The sequence below is a fragment of the Sander vitreus genome, chromosome 18 (genome assembly GCF_031162955.1).
Source record: "Sander vitreus isolate 19-12246 chromosome 18, sanVit1, whole genome shotgun sequence".
NCBI lineage: Eukaryota > Metazoa > Chordata > Actinopteri > Perciformes > Percidae > Sander > Sander vitreus.
In genome coordinates this window covers 18,692,010-18,711,944 of record NC_135872.1, presented here as the reverse complement: position 1 = coordinate 18,711,944, position 19,935 = coordinate 18,692,010, and the positions used below count along the sequence as shown (strand labels likewise).

The 19,935-nt window shown below is 39.7% G+C and overlaps 1 protein-coding gene and 1 long non-coding RNA gene across 2 annotated transcripts; one reads left to right on the top strand and one right to left on the bottom strand.

Annotated features, from left to right (window-relative positions):
- Positions 1 to 4,371: 4,371 nt before the first annotated feature.
- On the bottom strand, positions 4,372 to 6,353 carry LOC144533715 (uncharacterized). The gene is made up of 3 exons (XR_013503457.1): positions 6,147 to 6,353; positions 5,900 to 5,998; positions 4,372 to 4,950 (listed from the first exon to the last, which is right to left on the bottom strand). It is a non-coding gene; the product is annotated as an uncharacterized LOC144533715 (long non-coding RNA).
- A 269-nt stretch (positions 6,354 to 6,622) lies between these two features.
- On the top strand, positions 6,623 to 15,834 carry LOC144533494 (methylmalonate-semialdehyde/malonate-semialdehyde dehydrogenase [acylating], mitochondrial-like). The gene is made up of 12 exons (XM_078274870.1): positions 6,623 to 6,782; positions 7,249 to 7,290; positions 9,194 to 9,268; positions 9,703 to 9,864; positions 10,030 to 10,108; positions 12,024 to 12,326; positions 12,602 to 12,723; positions 13,054 to 13,243; positions 13,389 to 13,570; positions 13,893 to 14,072; positions 14,722 to 14,820; positions 14,937 to 15,834. The coding sequence occupies exons 1-12, from the start codon at positions 6,744 to 6,746 to the stop codon at positions 15,039 to 15,041; spliced, it is 1,578 nt and encodes a 525-aa protein (XP_078130996.1). The 5' UTR covers positions 6,623 to 6,743; the 3' UTR covers positions 15,042 to 15,834.
- The last annotated feature ends 4,101 nt before the right edge of the window (positions 15,835 to 19,935 follow it).

The window sequence follows — 19,935 nt, the reverse complement described above, 5'->3', positions numbered from 1 at the left end:
GCAACGCAGAAAACGTCAGTTTTGGGTGAGATGTAATCAGTGGCTCATTTTCAGAACACCTAATAATATTTAGAACAAAGAGCCCTCGACAGCTGAGGCTCTGTTTGAAGGCCAGAGCGGACTCATTGTGCCATTTATGACCCTGTAGGGATGAATGGGAAGGAGATTGTACACTCAGCTAATCTGTATTGGCTTCAATGTTTGGAGAGTGACTGAATCATTTTCGATTCCCAGTCTGGCATGTAATAAAAACCTAAATGACTTGATGTAGCACTCTGATGTAGTTGAAATTATTTTTCAGTCAGACAAGCTTGTGTGTGTGTGTGTGTGTGTGTGTGTGTGTGTGTGTGTGTGTGTGTGTGTGTGTGTGTGTGTGTGTGTGTGTGCCAGGGGTATAGCATACTAAGCAGACCCCGCTGCATCAATAGAAGTGCTGTTCATCAGCATTTACAACTCCCCCCTATGCAATTCCAAGTGTTTTCCTTCACACACTATCACAGGACATTTAGTGGTACCTTGATATGCTGGATATCTCACGACTGGAGCAACAGTCCAACAGACAAACAAACAGAAAACACTCTTCATTTTTCAGAGACTAAACGGGCCAAATTAAAATGCTGATCACTGACTTCGGATCTCAATTCTTGCACCGTTGTGACGCGCCCTGATGTGAGGGGCTTATGACCTGGGATTTTCTTCTGGAAAGAGCAAACGCAGAATCCATGAACACCACCTCTGAATATCAATATGGCCTTCTCAAGAGACTATTCTCCACTATGGGCTTGCACGTCTGTAGACTGTCAAATCTGCCAATCCCCAAGTTCAGTTTCAGGTGCAGGAAGTTTAAGAAAAAAACATTAGCGCTCTTTGTGAAAATAATGCACTCTATTACATGGGCTCTCTTCATGTTGCAGCCTAAATGTGGGGACGTAAGGACTGCCAAAATGAAATACATAATCACTGTATCTATTGACTCATTTTCTTCTCTTTCAAGGACCCTCAGGATCCTGTTTTCTACCTCACAGCAACAGAATGGTTAAATAATGTATAATCTTCCCTCTCCTTATTGTGTTGTGTAGCCTATACATAAATCATACATAAAAAACAGCATGTGGACCAGGTGTGTGTGTGTGTGTGTGTGTGTGTGTGTGTGTGTGTGTGTGTGTGTGTGTGTGTGTGTGTGTGTGTGTGTGTGTGTGCATGCAAGTTTGTGACTGTCAAATAATCTCAAGTTTTTTTTTAAATCTTAATGTAAGCACACAAACAAAAGCTTATTTGGTTGTGGGCAAAAAATTTGGGTCAGTGAATGTAGAGCTGGTCTGTAGAACAGCCTCGGTGCTGAGGAACCACACCACTTCTCTGCTATCAGTGAAGTAGCAGCACTATAAACTACATCGCTGAGTGCATTAACATAGCAGTAAAAGCAAACAGAAGCAGCAAACTGAGGCGTGGGCCTGATTTTACTGGTGTGTAGCAGTTACAATGGTGCCTCCGGCAATCATGAATAATAAGATAGCCTATATGTGATAACTGACACCCTTTTCTAAAAATCACCATGATCATATTTACGTCTGTCTACATCAGTCACCTGGAAACACACAGCCCCCCCCCCCCTGCCCACACACTCATCCTATTATCAATTGTGTTACTTAGGCTAATTTAGACTTTATCACACCTTAATGACTGATGTGTAATTTGCATATCAGCAAGGGTTTAACCACAGCACAGAGCAGGCAGATCACAGGGAAACCAACACAAAACTGCACATTTGAAATCAATCTTATCCTGCACGTATCTGAGAGCGGGCTGAATAATGACCACATTAGGCATGATTCTCAGTTTCACCTGTAGGGAGGGGGAAAAACAGCACAGAATGCAGCCAAGTGGATACTAAAAATAAAATTGATATCTGACGGCGTTCCTAGGCAATTGAGGAGATGTTTTTGACCTTGCGGTACAGGTCCTGGGCTGGTGGGTTACACACTCAACCCCCTTATCACAAGGGAAAATCTAAACCCTTTTCAGATGGGTCCTGAGAGAAGTACTTCAAGTCAATATTGCGCCTCTTGCAAAGACAGTTCCCCCTAAAGAGTTCAGAGCCTACAATTCACACCAAATTGCAGCCTATAAATGATTGAATTTACCTTGTAGATGAAACATCAAGCCAAGTCAGAGGAGGGTGTGTTTGAGCATTTTTTCTCCCAGGAGGGCTGAGAGCATTCTGAGAGCGGCTTGTCTAAAATGGGACCGACAGTGCCTCTTGGAGATAATTCAGGTGTCCCGAAACACGCGTCTCGGCTCCTAGAACATGTGACGGCCTGCGAAACCAGCGATGCCCTTCAAGGAATCCATGATCAGCATATAAAGGACGACTCCTCTCCGATCCCCTCACATCGGAGATGTAGCCTATAACTCCGCTTCCCCCTTTCGTGAAAAAAAATAAATAAATACTGGAAAACGCAAGCCGAAGGGTCCCGCTGTGGATGCGAGGCTGCAGCTGTGCGGGATCGCCTCTATACTGCGCATCCGCCTGTTTGCACCTCCAGAAGAGAAAACGCCTTTGAAGCGACAGGCTGCTTTATTATCTACAGCGCTGTGAGTGACTGCTGCTGTGCTGAATCCAGCCAGATGTTCGGATCGCTTTCACGGGCTTTTGCTGGACGACGCAGGGCTCAGTGCGACTTAATCCAGATTGACTGAAAGGTTGCTGCCATAATATGCGCCCCCTCCTCCCCTCTCCTGCCCCCGGACTACTGTCAACCACCGACCCGGCTCCATTTCTGACCAGAGGTGCTGTGCTCGGAATGGTAATCAGCGCGCTCCGAGTTGCACAGAGACCATTTGTGTGCATAGACAGATGCGGTGCCTCCCAGCCTATCTCACAGGCAGGCATCATCATTTATTCATGTAGATTGGACCCTACTGCACGAAACGCAGTAGGTCTATAATATTCTTTAAATTTGTTTTAATAAAAAGAACAGAAAAGAAATGTTTGTCAGATTCAGACATACATGAGATGGAAAATGAGTCCGGGAATATCCAGTGACATAAACAAGACTGTAATTGAAAATGCATTCCTTTGGGTAAATCCTTTGGTGCACAGTATAGGCTACATCTAGTCTGGGTAAAGCCAAATTTAGCAGCCCATAGCTGAATAGTTCTGCATGTATTACATACATTATTGGCAAGAAAGTGTTGAGATGGCTGAAACTGAAAGCCCTGGCTCCCTGTGGGTCTGCTTGGCCCTTGACCCATCACTATCTGATGCAATGATCCGTTGGCCCTTTGTGCAAATTGGCAAAGTAGCCTATGCATAAGTCTATTACAGTAGCCTACAGCGACACAGGATACTTCTTCGACTCGCAGACTCAGTGTTTTTTTTTTAATCCCAAGAACAATGACCTATACTGCTCCATTGTGTAAAATATAGGTGTCTGTTGTCATCCACAGACTTATCCTGAAGATCTCTACTCAGATCAATAGCTGCATCCAGTTACAACACAACCACTTGAGATCAATATGAACAGCCTAAGTGGTTTAGATAGATAGATACAGTCATGTGAACAAATTAGGACACCCATGCTAAAGTTGACTAAAAAGAGGAATAAAAAAAATCATCTTTAGGAAATTGATCTTAATGCCTTAATTAAAACAATGAGGAAAAGTCCAATCTTTAAGGACACCAATTTTCTTTGTGAATGAATAATGTATCAGAAATAAATAAATGTTTAATACAGGGGGCATAAGTAAGTACACCCCTATGTTAAATTCCCATAGAGGCAGGCAGAGTTTTATTTTTAAAGGCCAGTTATTTCATGGATCCAGGATACTATGCATCCTGATAAAGTTCCCTTGGGCTTTGGAATTAAAATAGCCCCACATCATCACATACCCTTCACCATACCTAGAGATTGGCATGGGGTACTTTCCATAAGATCATCTCTCAATGCAAATCAAACCAGCTATTAGGCTAACTGACATAAAACCATGCCAATCTCTAGGTATGGTGAAGGGTATGTGATGATGTGGGGCTATTTTAATTCCAAAGGCCAAGGGAACTTTATCAGGATGCATAGTATCCTGGATCCATGAAATAACTGGCCTTTAAAAATAAAAATCTGCCTGCCTCTATGGGAATTTAACATAGGGGTGTACTTACTTATGTCCCCTGTATTTTAAGGAATAACATTTATTTATTTACGATACATTATTCATTCACAAAGAAAATTGGTGTCCTTAAAGGTTGGATTTTTCCTCATTTTTTTAATTAAGGCATTAAGATCAATTTCCAAAAGATGATTTTTTTATATTCCTCTTTTTAGTCAACTTTAGCATGGGTGTCCTAATTTTTTCACATGAATGTAGATAGATAGAGAGATAGATAGATAGATTTTTATTGATCCCAAAAAATGGGAAATAACGGTGTTGCAGCAGCAAAATATCAGACACATAGCTCACAGAAGGCATGGTTATCCAGAGCTGGAATGGCAAGAGCAATTTAAACTAAATATATGTATCACTGTATGTGTGTGCACAAAGTCGCTGATATTACGAAAAAAATGTCTTGCGCTCATGTTGGCTATACTTGCACAAAAACCTAGTAGAATACAAAATACAAGCATTTTGCTGGTGGGAAGTGTTAATGTCAAGGCCTGCATGTGTGTGTCTGTGAGTGACTCATCGAAGTCATCATGAGCTGACAGTTTGTGATATGAAATGACACTGACAAATCTTGGTTTTCGCTGCACTCCTTTACTGCTGTGATTCATGTCTCTCTGACTGATGCATGTCATCCAGGAACTGCTGGTAGGTGAGGTTGTCCGCCCGTTCACCTGTCGTGCTCTTTTTTTCCAAGAACAAGCCCATGCTGTCCCGTGGAGGGTCAGCGATGCTGTGACTCCACAGGGTCTCTGTGATCCCCAGCAGCTCACGCACACCAGCACAGATGACCTGCAGGGTGCACAGCAGGGTTGAGTCCTTTGATAAAGTGTGTGTCTGCAGTATCTCACTTTTTATTAGTCCCTCTGAGAGTGAAAGTGTCTAGACTTTCAAGGAGATCTCACCAAGATTGTGGCATCATGGGAAGAAAGGTTACAAGGTTACACTCCCAAAAACAAATGCAGCAAAGGTCTTACAATATAAATCTCGACTCAATAGAGTCTATCTGTCAAGGTTTTTCATTATCAGTTTAAACTCACCAAGAGAGGCCAGTTCTTTCTTCTTCTTTTTTTTTTTTTTTTTGGTTTGATGCTTCAACAGTAAAGCAGAGCTGAATACATAAAGGTGCTTTTGCAAATTTAGTTCTGACTTCAGGGAGAGATAAGAAACATTAATAAATAAATAAAGAAAACAGTCGCTTTAACTGTAAACTGTGTGTGTGATTCAGCTGATCGAGGTGTCTGCTGGCAGTGATGCTCGGTTACAGCACACAACTTTAATTGGATGTCACGTTGTTCAAAGAAAGAACTTTAAAGTGCCAAATGGGATGTGCAACTGTGGCACAGACAGAGTTTCCAATGTTTCAGTCCACTTAGAACTTACTAAATAAATATTTGAATACAATTGAGGAGGCAACTAACAATTCTTTCTACTTTTGGTTCATCAATTTTTTTATTTTTATTATTCTATTACTTTACCTTTACTTTAATGATTCACTTATCAACATTTGAATCAATTAAGATGAACTCATCAAATTGTTTCAGCACCAGTTGACACGAGGTTATATACAGTACAGTAGTAGCCTACAGTGTCATCATTATCTCAGCCTGTTTAAACTGCCTTGGACATTGTGTGAGCCTCCAGCTTTGATTGGCTATGTAACGTTAAACGTCTCCATATTCACATACATCTCTTCTGAAGGTTAGAATAAAAATCTCGAGTTTCTGCCTCTTCTGAATACCTTCATGTCTTTAAAATCTGTGATTCCAAGTCTTGGCATGTAGATACAATTTACATAAATGAGCTTTCTTCCAGTGATGCAGTTCTCCGTAAAACATGCCTGCGACAGAAATAAGGTTAACGTTAGAATTTTGAAAAGCGAAATATTTTGTTGGTAGCTGACAGGCACACACTGTAACGGTTAATGTTATTATAATAATACACGTTAGTTAGCCTATTTCTGTTTAGTCAGGTGTATGTTAACCTACTTTGTATTGTGGAAATCCTAAAGACTCAATCCATCTTGCAACATCATCACAACTCCACCGTAGGAACTCCATGTTGCCTCTAAGCATGTTTCCATGGAAACTGTTACCTGCTGGTGTTGATAAGTGTTTCCTTCACACATAAAAGCGACTTTGTCCAATCACAAATATATATTAAAAAGTTGTAAGGCAGCTAGGCAACATGTTTGACACCAAAGTTTCCAAAGAAGGTTTTTTAAATGCTCACTCAAGTAACAGAGACTACGCCAGTCTGTGTTTATAGAAACAGCCAATCATCTTTTTGTAATTTAGGGCAGCTGTTAAATTGCGCGCAGTGATTGGCTTTTAAATTTGTCCCGCCCACACCGTACGGAAACAGCCAGTGCCGCCATGCACAACTTCCACAGATCAACAAATGATGTGCGCTGGTGCTAGCTAATGACATCCACACCAATAACGTCTTGTAGATCGTATATCAAAGTGCAGCACCGCGCTGTCCTCTGCAACATTTCTGCTAGCTGAAGTTCTCTTTGCACTTCGGTGTCTTTTGGGTCAGTTGAAGGGCTTCGGAGCAGGATAAGAGCAACCTGACGCTCCACAATGGCAGCAATTCTCTTACGGTCCTTTTTTAACAAGAAGGTAAAACAAATTCATGCTTATGTTTTACAGAAAAGTTGCTTTTGTTTGACGCGTATGCAACTCAACATAGCTAACAAACTGAGCTGCTAGCTAAAGTCGTTGCTAACACACGTTGCATACAGTGACACAGTCCACTCCTCCTTTGCAAGCATTTAATATTTATGTGCAATTTAAGTTGGGTAGGTAGGGTTTTAAGGTATACGTGCAGTTTAGTGTCACAAATTCCCCATACAATGTCCTTAATTATGAACCTGCTAAACCACCTGTGTTACCCTACACCTAACCGTAACCTGTCTCAAATAATACCCTCATCATTTGGGACACTAAACTGCACATAAGTCGGGTTTTAAGTGGGAAGACAAGCAATGGAGCATTCAGACATGGCTTTTATTCATTAGACCTTGGACAATGTCGACATTAATCTGAATTGAAGTTGACTAATGCTCTGGTATTTTAATTCTTGCAGGTGCCCCTCCAGCTGGGTCGCACTTGTTACTCCTCCTCAGCGGTAAGATAAACTCATCAGCTTTGTCAACATTGAATGAATGTTATGTGTTGATCAAAAGCTCTTTTAACTTTCAATTTGAGAAGTCACCACACTTCTTTCCATGTGCCACATTTTGTTGTATTATGCAGTTAACTTAAAATAAATATCTTAATTATTGGACACGCATGACCCCATGATATCAAAGCAAAGTTGTTTTGAAATAACAATTCACTTCTTTTTGTGCCATTAAACTTAAAATGGAGCTTAGACAAACTGTTTTCTTAGATCATAGATCATCTTTAAGAAAATAGCCAGAATGACACTGAATTTTTTTTTTATTCCATTATCAATATTTCGATGTTTATTTTGGTCGCACATCATTTAATATAAACATTTGATAAGCATTGTGACCAGGATATGTACCAAGTAGTACATTTTTTTTTACGTTTTTGAATAGAAACATTTCAATGTTTTCTGTTGGAAAAACCATGTAATGAAGAGACTGTGTCAAAATAACCTTGAACATATCTTGGTATTTCTTGTAACTTAAAGGAGAACTCCGGCCAATTTTTACGTTAATCTTAATCGCTATAAACATGCTAGTACTGTCGATAGAAGAAAAAAAAAACAATGAGCCGAATCGGTGCTGGTAACACGGAGCTGCTGTAGCTACGTGTAGAGCTCCAACTTAGCATGATCTAAAGAGTGCCTTTGTGCCTCTTAACAGACACAAAATACAATTGAAATGTCTGTGCAACATGAACAGGGCCCTTACGTGACAACAAGATGCGTTTTCAACTCAGACATCCTGCCGGTAGCTAGCTCGCCCTGCACCACACAGATCGCCACTGCCAAGACTCCTACTCACCAACGCCTGATCAATCGCACACAAAATGGATGAGCTACAACTACACATGGAACTGCTGCGTGATGATTATCACCAAAGCCTGGCTGAATACACTCATCCCAGACGGCAGCTAGCAGGGATAGCTAGCTACCGGCAGGATGTCTGAGTTGAAAACGCATCTTGTTGTCACGTAAGGGCCCTGTTCATGTTGCACAGACATTTCAATTGTATTTTGTGTCTGTTAAGAGGCACAAAGGCACTCTTTAGATCATGCCCCCACAACTGCCGTTTTAGCTAAGTTGGAGCTCTATACGTAGCTGCAGCAGCTCTGTGTTACCAGCACCGATTTGGCTCGTTTTTTCTTCTATCGACAGTACTAGCATATTTATAGCGATCAAGATTAACGTAAAAATTAGCAGGAGTTCTCCTTTAATGGTCAGTGTATTAGCTGAGAATGATTTATGTGCAATAAGCTAATATTGGCTGATTTTACGGGTCCAGTCAATTTATCAGTCTGGCTCTACATAGCATTCTCCAGATTTTGATTGTGGCATTTTTTGTACAGGAAATTATATAGTAAGGTAAACCTTTCTGTGTAAGGTTTTGCAGTTTTCAGAATGTCAGAGAAAAAATTATGGCAGTAAGTCAAAGAAACTAAACATCATACTCAACTGTTTTTGTAGTTGGTGTACAAGAAATCAAAATACTGTTTTATACTAGCAGGGAATTACTATGCCATCAGACATGAATCATGCTGCTACTGCCAAAACTTCACAAAGAAAGTTCTTTTCCTTTTGTTCATTGAATTGTGGGATAAAAGATGTACATCAACGGCACAGTAAAAAGGTGTTTTATAGTAGTATGTATACTGACTTATTTGAGAGCAGTTACTTATTTTACTATATAAGTGTGATACACCATTAACACAACTCTGTGTATAGAAAGTAAAGAGATTTAAAAAAATGCTTTAGAAAGTCCCTGTGTATGTTGTGGTGATGGATAGATGCCCTTAATGAACTTTGTAATGATGTAACCAGACAGGAAGGGATTTGACCATATGCCTCTCTGATCCTTTAGCCCACCACCAAGCTGTTCATTGATGGCAAGTTTGTTGAGTCCAACAGCTCTGAATGGCTCGACATTCACAACCCTGTAAGTATTCATAGATGAACTATATACAACCTGCGAAGAGGCTGCAGTAACAAGATCTCTACTAAAAGCTGGCTGCAAATAACCATTGCAACTTTGCAGTAGTAATGCATGGACATTGGGGAGGGGGAAATAAGTCTTGATTTCCCAACTTATAAGAACTCAAAGCCCAGTCTACCCAGCCAGTCATGTTTTATTCCTCAAAGTCCAGCCCCGCTGTAGTTTAGCTTGTTAAGTATAAGCCTCTAGCAAGGCAGTGATGGACGATTTTAAAGCATGCAAAACCAGCCATCTACTTTCATCACATTAAATATCAAACCTGTAAAGGAAGGAAAGCAAACATGTGGTTATTAATATTGATGAATTAATGTACATGCCATAATGACTTCCCCTGCTCTCAGTCAACTTGTCTGTATTGACTGTCTCCTGCTCCCCAGGCCACTAATGAGGTGGTGGGACGCGTTCCCAAAGCTACCCAGGACGAGATGCTGGCAGCGGTGGACTCCTGCTCCAGAGCCTATAAGACCTGGTCCGACACCTCCATCCTCAGCAGGCAGCAGATCTTCCTGCGCTACCAGCAGCTCATCAAGGATAACATTGTACGCAAATTGTCACTTACTAGTTGATTGTTTTATTTTTCATCTTTTACTAATGTGTTTACATTTTAAGATGACAACTTAGAGTAAATATTAAATTGTTTTTTGTTTTTTTTCCCTCACTGATGTCTTATTTATTGTTGGCTGTCTTTCCTTTTAATATTTCAGAAAGAATTGGCTAAGATGATCACCCTGGAGCAGGGTAAAACTCTTGCTGATGCAGAGGGAGATGTATTTAGAGGACTCCGTAAGTAAAGCGTAGACTTCCCAGTGTGCTATTGGGTTTTCATATCCTGATTAGATTGCTGGTGCATATACAGCAGAGATCAAATTCCCCTGTTGAAACTGTTGTCTATAGTATCTATATCTCCTGATGAAAAGTCTGTATCTTTGGCAACCCTTTATACCATTGCCTTGGTAGGAAGTTTGATACCAAGTGTCTGTGGGGTGTCTATTATTTGCGTGTAACCAGACACTTTTTACGAAAGCGACTTTCACTTTTAAATTAATAATGGACAAAGAGGAGCGTTTTGGCCGTATTGACATATAGAAGCTTAAATTGCTTTTAAGGATGCAAGAGGCTTTCAAAGTGATCAACTATAACAAAACAAGGGTTGGGGGGAAACGGCACCCTGCAGGATAACATTGTTACGTCCAGATGTTAAAGTGTGGCTACAGCTCTGCTGTTAGTTGGCATGCCATATAAAGATAATTATGCTGTTCCCCTCATTAAGGTGTACTTGTTCACTTTGGCAGACTTGCATCAACAAGCATCTTGTTGAGAAATTAAAAGAGCCATGTACACTGGCAAATAAAATATTTTGGTTATTACAAGACAGTGCTGCCAATGTATTTCTTGTACTTGGTACCACTCCCAGTTTCAGGATGCCAGAGTAATTCTGGCATGCTAACTTCAAACTTATCAGCTGAAAGACAGGCTACTAACTATGCAGGTGTGCTGCCAGCATTAATGTTTTCCTACAGTACTGGGGACAATAGTTATATTAGAGTTCACTCACAGGGAAAATAAATCGGTTTAGAGTTAGTGTGTATTCTTGACTAAGAGGCTAAAGTACAAACTACATAATGCATTGTAATGTAGACATATGATGATCTCATCTTAAATAACTCTTATTCCTATTACAGTTTGCACAGATCTGAGTATGTTGTGTATCTCAGATCTGTGCACTTTTTCCTATTGGTCAGTCCCTCCAGGATTTCGCGGCCTTTTTTGGAGATTGCGGCCCAAAATGCCTGATTTCGCGGGAGCTTTTGTAAAAAATTGCGATAAAAGTTGCGATGTCTTTTGTATGTTTGTTGCAATGAAGTTGCGGGAGACGGTGAAAGTTGCAATTTTTTTTTGTATAGTTCTTGTTTTGGGGAGAATAAAACTACTCTGGGCTGAGATTTCCTAGTAACTTTACCAAAAAGGCTGAGGATGCTGTAAATGTTGGTATAATATGAAAATGGCTGGTGGACTTAAGACAAAAAATAATAATGTATCGAATGAATCAAATTTGAACATATGTGTCAGTGGCTTGTTGATCTTTACTTTGTTAGTTATTTTCCAATGCTGGCCTGGGACACACATTCATACTGTTTGATCATACTGACTTTAACTTATCATTGCACTTACAATGACGAGCGCAGCTGTCCTCAATTTAGGTCATCGTGTGTGTGTCTGTGTGTGTGTGTGTCTGTGTGTGTGTCTCTGTCTGTCTGTCGCGGGGGGGAAAGGAGCTGCAGCCCCGCCTGCTGCAGATAGCCGACAGGATTGAAACGGCAGCAACTTTAGAGTGAAAAAACGTTGGTGTACATTGATGTTAAAATGTATACAGGACGGTCTAAAATGTTTTGCACGGTCTTTTGCTGTACGTTTTGTTGGTAATGTGAGATGTTCCAGTCCCATGCGTCTCGTCTTCATATCACAAACAAGGAAATTATCAACCCGTTCTCACTCCCGATTGGTCATTGGCTCTGAGTGCACGTGGGACTGCTGGGATTGGTTGAAGTCGCGGGAAACTTCAGGTTATTGGTCAAATTTGCAGAAAAGTTGTGGTGATTGGTCACACCAAATTCGCGGTGATTGGTCATTGGCGCGATCGCGAAATCCTGGAGGGACTGATTGATTTATTTCTTAATCTCATCTTCATCCTCCCCAGAGGTTGTTGAGCATGCCTGCAGCATTACATCTCTCATGCTGGGAGAGACGTTGCCTTCCATCACAAGGGACATGGACACTTACACCTACCGCCTGCCCATCGGAGTGTGTGCTGGTATCGCCCCTTTTAACTTCCCCGCCATGATTCCTCTGTGGATGTTCCCCATCGGCATGGTATGTGGCAACACCTACCTGATGAAGCCCTCTGAACGGGTCCCAGGGTGCACCATGCTCTTGGCCAAAATGCTCCAGGATGCTGGGGCACCAGATGGTACACTGAACATCATCCACGGCCAGCATGCAGGTGAGTGTGTGACTCATTCAGAAGCACGCAATATGTGTGTGTAATAATAACCAATGGGAAAAGGTCCAAGGATATTTCAAACATTAACCATATACCCCCTGGCATTTCCTAGATAGGAAATTTCCATATTATGTGCAGCCTACATCTGTAAGTTATTCACGATTGTTTAAAGAGATCTCTGTATCCGAGGCCTTTGTGCTCTTATTTTGTGCCTTAGGGGTGCAGCACGAATGAAGAAGAGAGGATTAACAATATCCGTTTGTATCTTTGTGTAGCGGTGAACTTCATCTGTGACCACCCGGCCATCAAAGCCATCAGCTTTGTGGGCTCCAACCCGGCTGGAGAGCACATCTACGAGCGGGGATCCAAGAACGGCAAGAGAGTGCAATCCAACATGGTACACCAGGACTCGGAGTACTCATATGACTCATTTTAACATCCTTAGAATAAATATACTGCTCTTCCATTAGGGATCATCAGTCTCCTGTGGCTGAAATTGTTTTTTTGTTTTTTCACGATAACCCACATAAACACTTTTCCTATTGTCATGTACAAAAACATGGAGCAAAATATTTACTATTGTTTCCAAGACAACAGTTCAGTTCAGTGCTGAGCTGTCAATCACTTATGTTTGTAGCATATGTGGTTAGCATTGTGCTGCCTCTGATGTCCTTCAGTCTAACTGGAGAGAAACCCTACAGAGCCGTGTCCTACATTTTTGTTTTAGGGTGCCAAGAACCATGGTGTGGTGATGCCTGATGCCAGCAAAGAGAACACCATCAACCAGCTGGTGGGTGCTGCCTTCGGAGCAGCTGGCCAGCGCTGTATGGCTCTCTCCACTGCTATTTTTGTAGGGGAATCTCGCGAATGGCTCCCAGAGCTGGTGGAGCGCTCCAAATCATTGCGCGTCAACGCAGGTAACTTCATTGGTAACTGTGTCTACACAAATAAAGTCTTTGCTAAACATTTCAAATAGTATCAGTTCTTATGCATTCTGATATGTGTTGCAGCATGATACTGCCCTTTTTATAAGGGACATTTGTACATGTATTCATCCTGAAGGTGATCAACCTGGAGCAGATGTAGGACCCCTGATCTCTCCTGAAGCAAAGGCCAGGGTGGAGTCTCTGATCCAAAGTGGGGTGGATGAGGGTGCCAAGCTGCTGCTGGACGGAAGAAATGTCAACGTCAAAGGATATGAAAATGGCAACTTTGTAGGACCGACCATCCTGAGCAATGTTTTGGTGAGATTTGGCTGAGACAAAGGGTGCAACAGGGCCGCCTTTTTTCAGTTACTAAAAAAATCTAATATGATAAAATACACGGTACTAGTATGACATTTTAAGAATTTAGAAAATTTTAGAAAAAATATAAAGTTGAGTTTGCTTTTTTTAGTATTAAATGCACTTAAAGCACTTCTTCCCAGTCCTCTCCATGTATTGATATAACCTAAAGTTTGAGCATGCTGGTACCTTATGTACTGTCATAATTCCTTGTGGAGTTTTTGTTGCAGATGATGTTAAATCCTGGAGAAAAGTGGTGTGATCATTCTGCTGTTCTTTGCAGCCGAGCATGACGTGTTACAAAGAGGAGATCTTTGGACCAGTGCTTGTCGTCCTGGAAGCTGACAGTCTTGACGAAGCGATTTCTGTAATCAACAATAACCCCTACGGCAACGGCACTGCCATCTTCACCACCAATGGAGCCACAGCGCGCAAATACACACATGAGGTGGACGTTGGCCAGGTGAGAGACACGACGATTGTTATTCAATTTATAATAGCGTTTTCTGTCAGGTATTATAAAAACAGGTCACCTTTTGGTGTTTGCTCCTCAGTGAGTCACCTGTGTGAGACTTTGAGTACAGTTGGTGCAGGAGGAGTCCTGTTACACAAACGGAAAACAGACCTAGAATTCTTGTGACTTGTGAATATTTATTGGAGCAACTTGATGATTTAAAGAAGTAGTGCTTTAGTATTCATGAAAGTGAAACGGACAATCTCGTAATTTTAACAGTTAATCCTTGTACATCCAAGACTTAAATTTCCGTTTCGTTTGCGTAATGGGGAAAATGTTTGAACCTTTCCTTTAACGTCATGAGTTTTTTTTGTTTTGATCAACTATCATTTACAAAAACAGAGATGTCTTTTGTACTCAGTATCTTTTATAGATATTTCTTATGCAGATAATTGAGAATCATTTTTCACAACCTTCACCTTTTTAAAAGAATTATTTGTGCATTTCTCCCTCATGTTTACTCTTTTAGTATATGTAAAGATAAAAACACATTGTATTGATCTGTCACACCTGGCTTTTAATGACACAAGTTATACTTGGTATATTTGAACCCCTGCAGCAGTTATGTATGATTTGTTAATCGTGTGTGTGTGTGTAGATTGGCGTGAACGTGCCCATCCCTGTCCCCCTCCCCATGTTCTCCTTCACTGGCTCCAGAGGCTCATTCAGAGGAGACACTAACTTCTATGGCAAGCAGGTAAAACACCATAGCAGTTTGTCATGTGTTGACTCATAAAATTATTCTGCATCAAAAAAAGCAAAACTTGCACATGTACTGGGTAGCTGACACGGCAGTTGTCTCTCTACCACCAGGGCATCCAGTTCTATACTCAAATCAAGACTGTGACATCACAGTGGAAGGCTGAGGATGCCACTGTGACGAGCCCAGCTGTTACCATGCCAACCATGGGACGCTAAATTGACAGCATATAAAGCATAATCTTCAGTGACTTCTCACATGCCTTAAAAAGAAGCCCATGGAGGGAATTGGAAAAAAGGCTACATGTCCTTTTTAGCTGTTGAGATAGAGTCACACTGGGGATTATTAGTTGGTGATTGTTGTACCTTTGACCACCCTGGATAATGTTGTTGCACAAACACAAATGCAAATTACACCTTGTTTGGAGATGGGGGAGATGAGCCTGACTGATGTAATGAATGATACTGTGAGTCTCTTTATGGGTTTGTTGTATTTGGTTTCTCCTGTTCATGTTCTGCCCTGACCGGGTGGAATATGGATTTAATCATGGTCAATCATTCTCATGATCGGTTGTGTACGGTGACTGCAAATGTCTTCCACCATTCTCCTCTGTGGTTCTTTAGCTTTTTCTATTTATCAGAGCACATTTGTGTGTAGATTCTTGAAAAGTAGATATAAATGGAGCAAATGCTACATTAGAACAGAAGGACACTCCCATTCTGTTACTCCGTTAAAACTGAAATATTGGTTGCAGTTCTCTCTAAATGTAAATCCTACTGTCCAGTGTTGGGACTAACGTGCGTTTTCTGTGTTTGATAGAAGTCCACGATTTTGTACTATATTGTCGGAGTGACACTACAGCATTTCTGGTCATGAATGGTATTTGAGCTACTTCAAACTTTGTCCCCTTGACATCTTCTAAAGTCTTGTGGCTGAATAAAGATGAAAAAGGGGTATTTGAGTCTGTAGTTCACTGTTTAAATAAATAAACTGTAATTTGACTTAATTGAATTCTGAGTTGTGTTGAAATGGTCCTCTGGTTCTGTTGCAAGTCTATGTATGCAGAAGGTGCTGATTTAAATGATGCCTAATGTGAACACCACAAATGAAAAGAAGTTGGTAATGTTTGAACTTATTCTGGTTCAACATGAATACACAGCCTGTAATTTGTGGACTAATAATAAATGATCATCTGCCAGTTTTTGCAAACATACATAGCTGCACTAAGACCAGGAAAGACAACAAAATATACACAATAACCAGACACAGAACTCAAGACATCAATTCATTCAAAGAGGATTTAATGAAACAAGACTGGGGCAAAGTGCACATAGCAAATGTGATTGAAGCCTATGACTCATTTTTGACTGTTAAAACATCACTTTATGAAAAAAAAAAAAAAAACTGTCCTCTGGTAAAGAAAGAAGTAAAACGGAAGAAATCTGATGAAAAATCATGGATAACTAACGGAATATTAAATGCATGTTGGAATAAAAAAGTATTATATAAAGAGTATAAGAATATTATATAAGATATGGTAAGCAAGAATGTAAATATTAATGAATCTATGTTTGTAAAGGATTCTGATGAAAAAGAAATGTTCGACATTGTTAAACCATTTTAGAGTAGAAAGCCCACAGACTGGAATAGTATTTACATGTCTATGGTCAAACGTATTATTGGTTGGCTCGATGGTGTTCTCTCCTTCCAGGCAGCCCTGCGACCGTTGACTTCAAGACACCTAACCCTCACCATAACCATAACCATTGCCTAATCCTAGTGCATTCCAGGCAGCGCTGCCTTGAAGGAGACGTTGGGGGGGGGCTTAAAACACCGATAAACTATTGGTTGTGTGGTGAAACCTCTTACGCATGTTTTTAATCAGTCTTTGAAAGCTGGAGTTTTTCTAGATAAAATGGAAATGGACTAACACTGAACTTAAGTAAAATTGTTGGGAATCGTGCAACAAATTTACACAAAAAACGTATGATAAATGACATTGAAATAGAACATATGAAAGAACTTAAATTTCTGGGAGTAATAATAAATAAAATAAATGTATGTTTACGGTGCACATGTAAATCATGTTAAGGCCAAAATATCCAAAACAATTGCAATACTGTATAAAACCAAATAAAAAACCAGGGTACCAGCGGCCGAAATGGGTTTCCTCAGGAGGGTGGCTGGCGTCTCCCTTAGAGAGAGGGTGAGAAGCTCAGTCATCCGTGAGGAGCTCGGAGTAGAGCCGCTGCTCCTTCGCGTCGAAAGGAGCCAGTTGAGGTGGTTCGGGCATCTGGTAAGGATGCCCCCTGGGCGCCTCCCTAGGGAGGTGTTCCAGGCACGTCCAGCTGGGAGGAGGCCTCGGGGAAGACCCAGGACTAGGTGGAGGGATTATATCTCCAACCTGGCCTGGGAACGCCTCGGGATCCCCCAGTCGGAGCTGGTTAATGTGGCTCGGGAAAGGGAAGTTTGGGGTCCCATGCTGGAGCTGCTGCCCCCGCGACCCGATACCGGATAAGCGGACGAAGATGGATGGATGGATGGATATAAAACCAAATATCTATTAAATCAACACTCATTGTACACGTTGTGTTGTTCCTTCATACTGCCATACATTACTTACTGTTTGGAAGTGTGGGAAAACACTTACAAAACAAACAGTGAACGTATGTATATTCATCCTTCCAAAGAAAGCCTTAAGAATGAATAAAAGAAAACTTTAAAAAAAAGAAACTTATAAGAACAAATGCTAAATATCACAACATCACAACCAAAGGAGTTACATTTTGGAACAGCTGCAGTGTAAAGATTTAATCATGTCTAACACAGAGCAATTTTAAGAGACTATTTAAAAGGAATATATTGAATGGATACGAAAAGAACTTGAGTTGATTGTATTATGTACTGACATGTAAGGTTACTGGGCTTATATGCTGTGCCTAGTTTGGATGGGTTATTATTCGGTTTGATGTAGATAGAAGGAAAAGAAGTAAGATAGATGGAAAAGAAAAAAATATGTATGTGTGTATGCATGTATGTATGCATGTCTGTCTATGTGTATGCATGTGTGTGTAGGTAGGTAAATATACTGTACAAGTATTTGTAGTAAGTAAAGTATAAAAAATAGAAAAAGTTTTCTTTCTTCCTGCTCCTTTTCGAACATGGGATTTCCTTATTTGAATCATCAATTTTAAATATTAAATAGGGATAAATAAAAAGTCATAGTACAGAATGTTGAAAAAAAGTCATAGTATAGTATGTCAAAAAATGATTAAAAAAAAAGAAAGAAAAAAAAAAGAAGCAATAGTATGTTGAGAAAAAACGTCATGAAAAGGGCCATCCCAGACTGGGTATCAAACCTGGATCTGAGTTAAGTGGGGCTTGTTGGTGCTTTAACCACTGAGCTACTGTACCAGCTGAGACCCTGTGTTCAAAAAAGTCATAGCAAAAAAGTGAATTAGCCATTGTGACAAGAAAGCCATAGTATAGTTATGTTAAAAAAGTGATGAAAAAAGCCATAGTATAGTATGTTGAAAAAAGTGATAAAAAGTCAAATTGTAGTTTTGTCTGAAATAGTGGTAGTGGCTGGTTAGCTCAGTTGGTAGAGCAAGACCACATATATCGAGGTTTTTTCCTCGATGCAGAAGGTCAAGGGTTCGAGTCCGACCTGTTACGGTTTTCCTGCGTGTCTTCTCCCTCTCTCCCCTTTCATGTCTGAGCTGTCCTATCATTAAAGGCAGAAATGCCCATAAAAAAAATCTAAAAAAAATAGTCATAGTATAGTATGTTGAAAAAGTGACGGAAGCCATATTATAGTTTGTCTAAAAGTGTTTTAAAAGTCATAGTATAGTATGTCAAAAATAGTCATAGTAAAGTATGTCGAAAAGTGATAAAAAGTCATAGTATATTATGTCGAAAAAAGTCATAGTATAGTATGTAAAAAAAAAGTGATGAATGCCATAGTATACTATTTTATCACATTTTATTTTTATGTCGAAAAAAGTGATAAAAAAAGTGATAGTGTAGTATGTCGAAAAAAGTGATTTAGAAGCCATAATATAGTATATCGAAAAATGTGATGAAAAAACTCATAGTATAGTGTATCGAAAAAAGTGATACAAAATGTCATAGTATAATATGTTGAAAAAAGCCATACTATATAGTTTGTCAAAAAAAGTGATAAAGAAGTAATAGTATAGTATGTTGAAAAAAGTGATAATAAATGTCATAGTATAGTATGTGGAAATAAAGCACAGCGAGGGCAAGGCAAAGCAGCTTTATTTATATAGCACATATCAGGAACAAAGAAATACAAAGTGCTTTACATAAAACATAAAAGAGCAGTTCAAAACAATTAAAAAACATCAAGTAAAGACAATATGAAAACAGCTTAAATAGAATAAGACATGTATGAAATATAAGAATAAGGTTACAGTGCAGTGTAAGAAATGAACATTTACTGAAAAAGGCAGCATCAAAAAGAAAAATCTTCATCCTTCATTTAAAAGTACTGAGAGTTGCAGTGGACTTGCAGTTTTCTGAGAGATTGTTCCAGATATGTGGTGCATAAAACATGAACATATGTTGAAAAAAGTGTTAAATAAGTCATAGTATAGTATTTCGGAAAAAATGATGAAAGCCATAGTATAATATGTCAAACATTTATAAAAAATAAGTCATAGTATAGTATGTTGAAAAAAGTCTTTAAAAAACCATTGTATAATATGTTGAAAAAAGGGATAAAAGATTCATAGCATACTATGTCAAAAAAGTGATAAAAAAGCCATTGTATAGTAAGTCAAAAAAAGTCATATTATAGTATGTCAAAAAAAGTGATAAAAAAGTCATAGTATAGCATATCGGAAAAAGAGATAAAAAGTCATAGTATAGTATGTTGAACAAAGTCATAGTATAGTATGGTGAATAAAGTGAAAAAAGTCATAGTATAGTATGTCGAAAAGAGCTATATTATAGTATGGTGAATAAAGTGAAAAAAGTCATAGTATAATATGTCGAAAATAGTGATACAAATGTCATGGTATAGTATGTCGAAAAAAGTGATGCAAAAAGTCATAGTATAGCATGCCGATAAAAGCCATATTATAGTATATC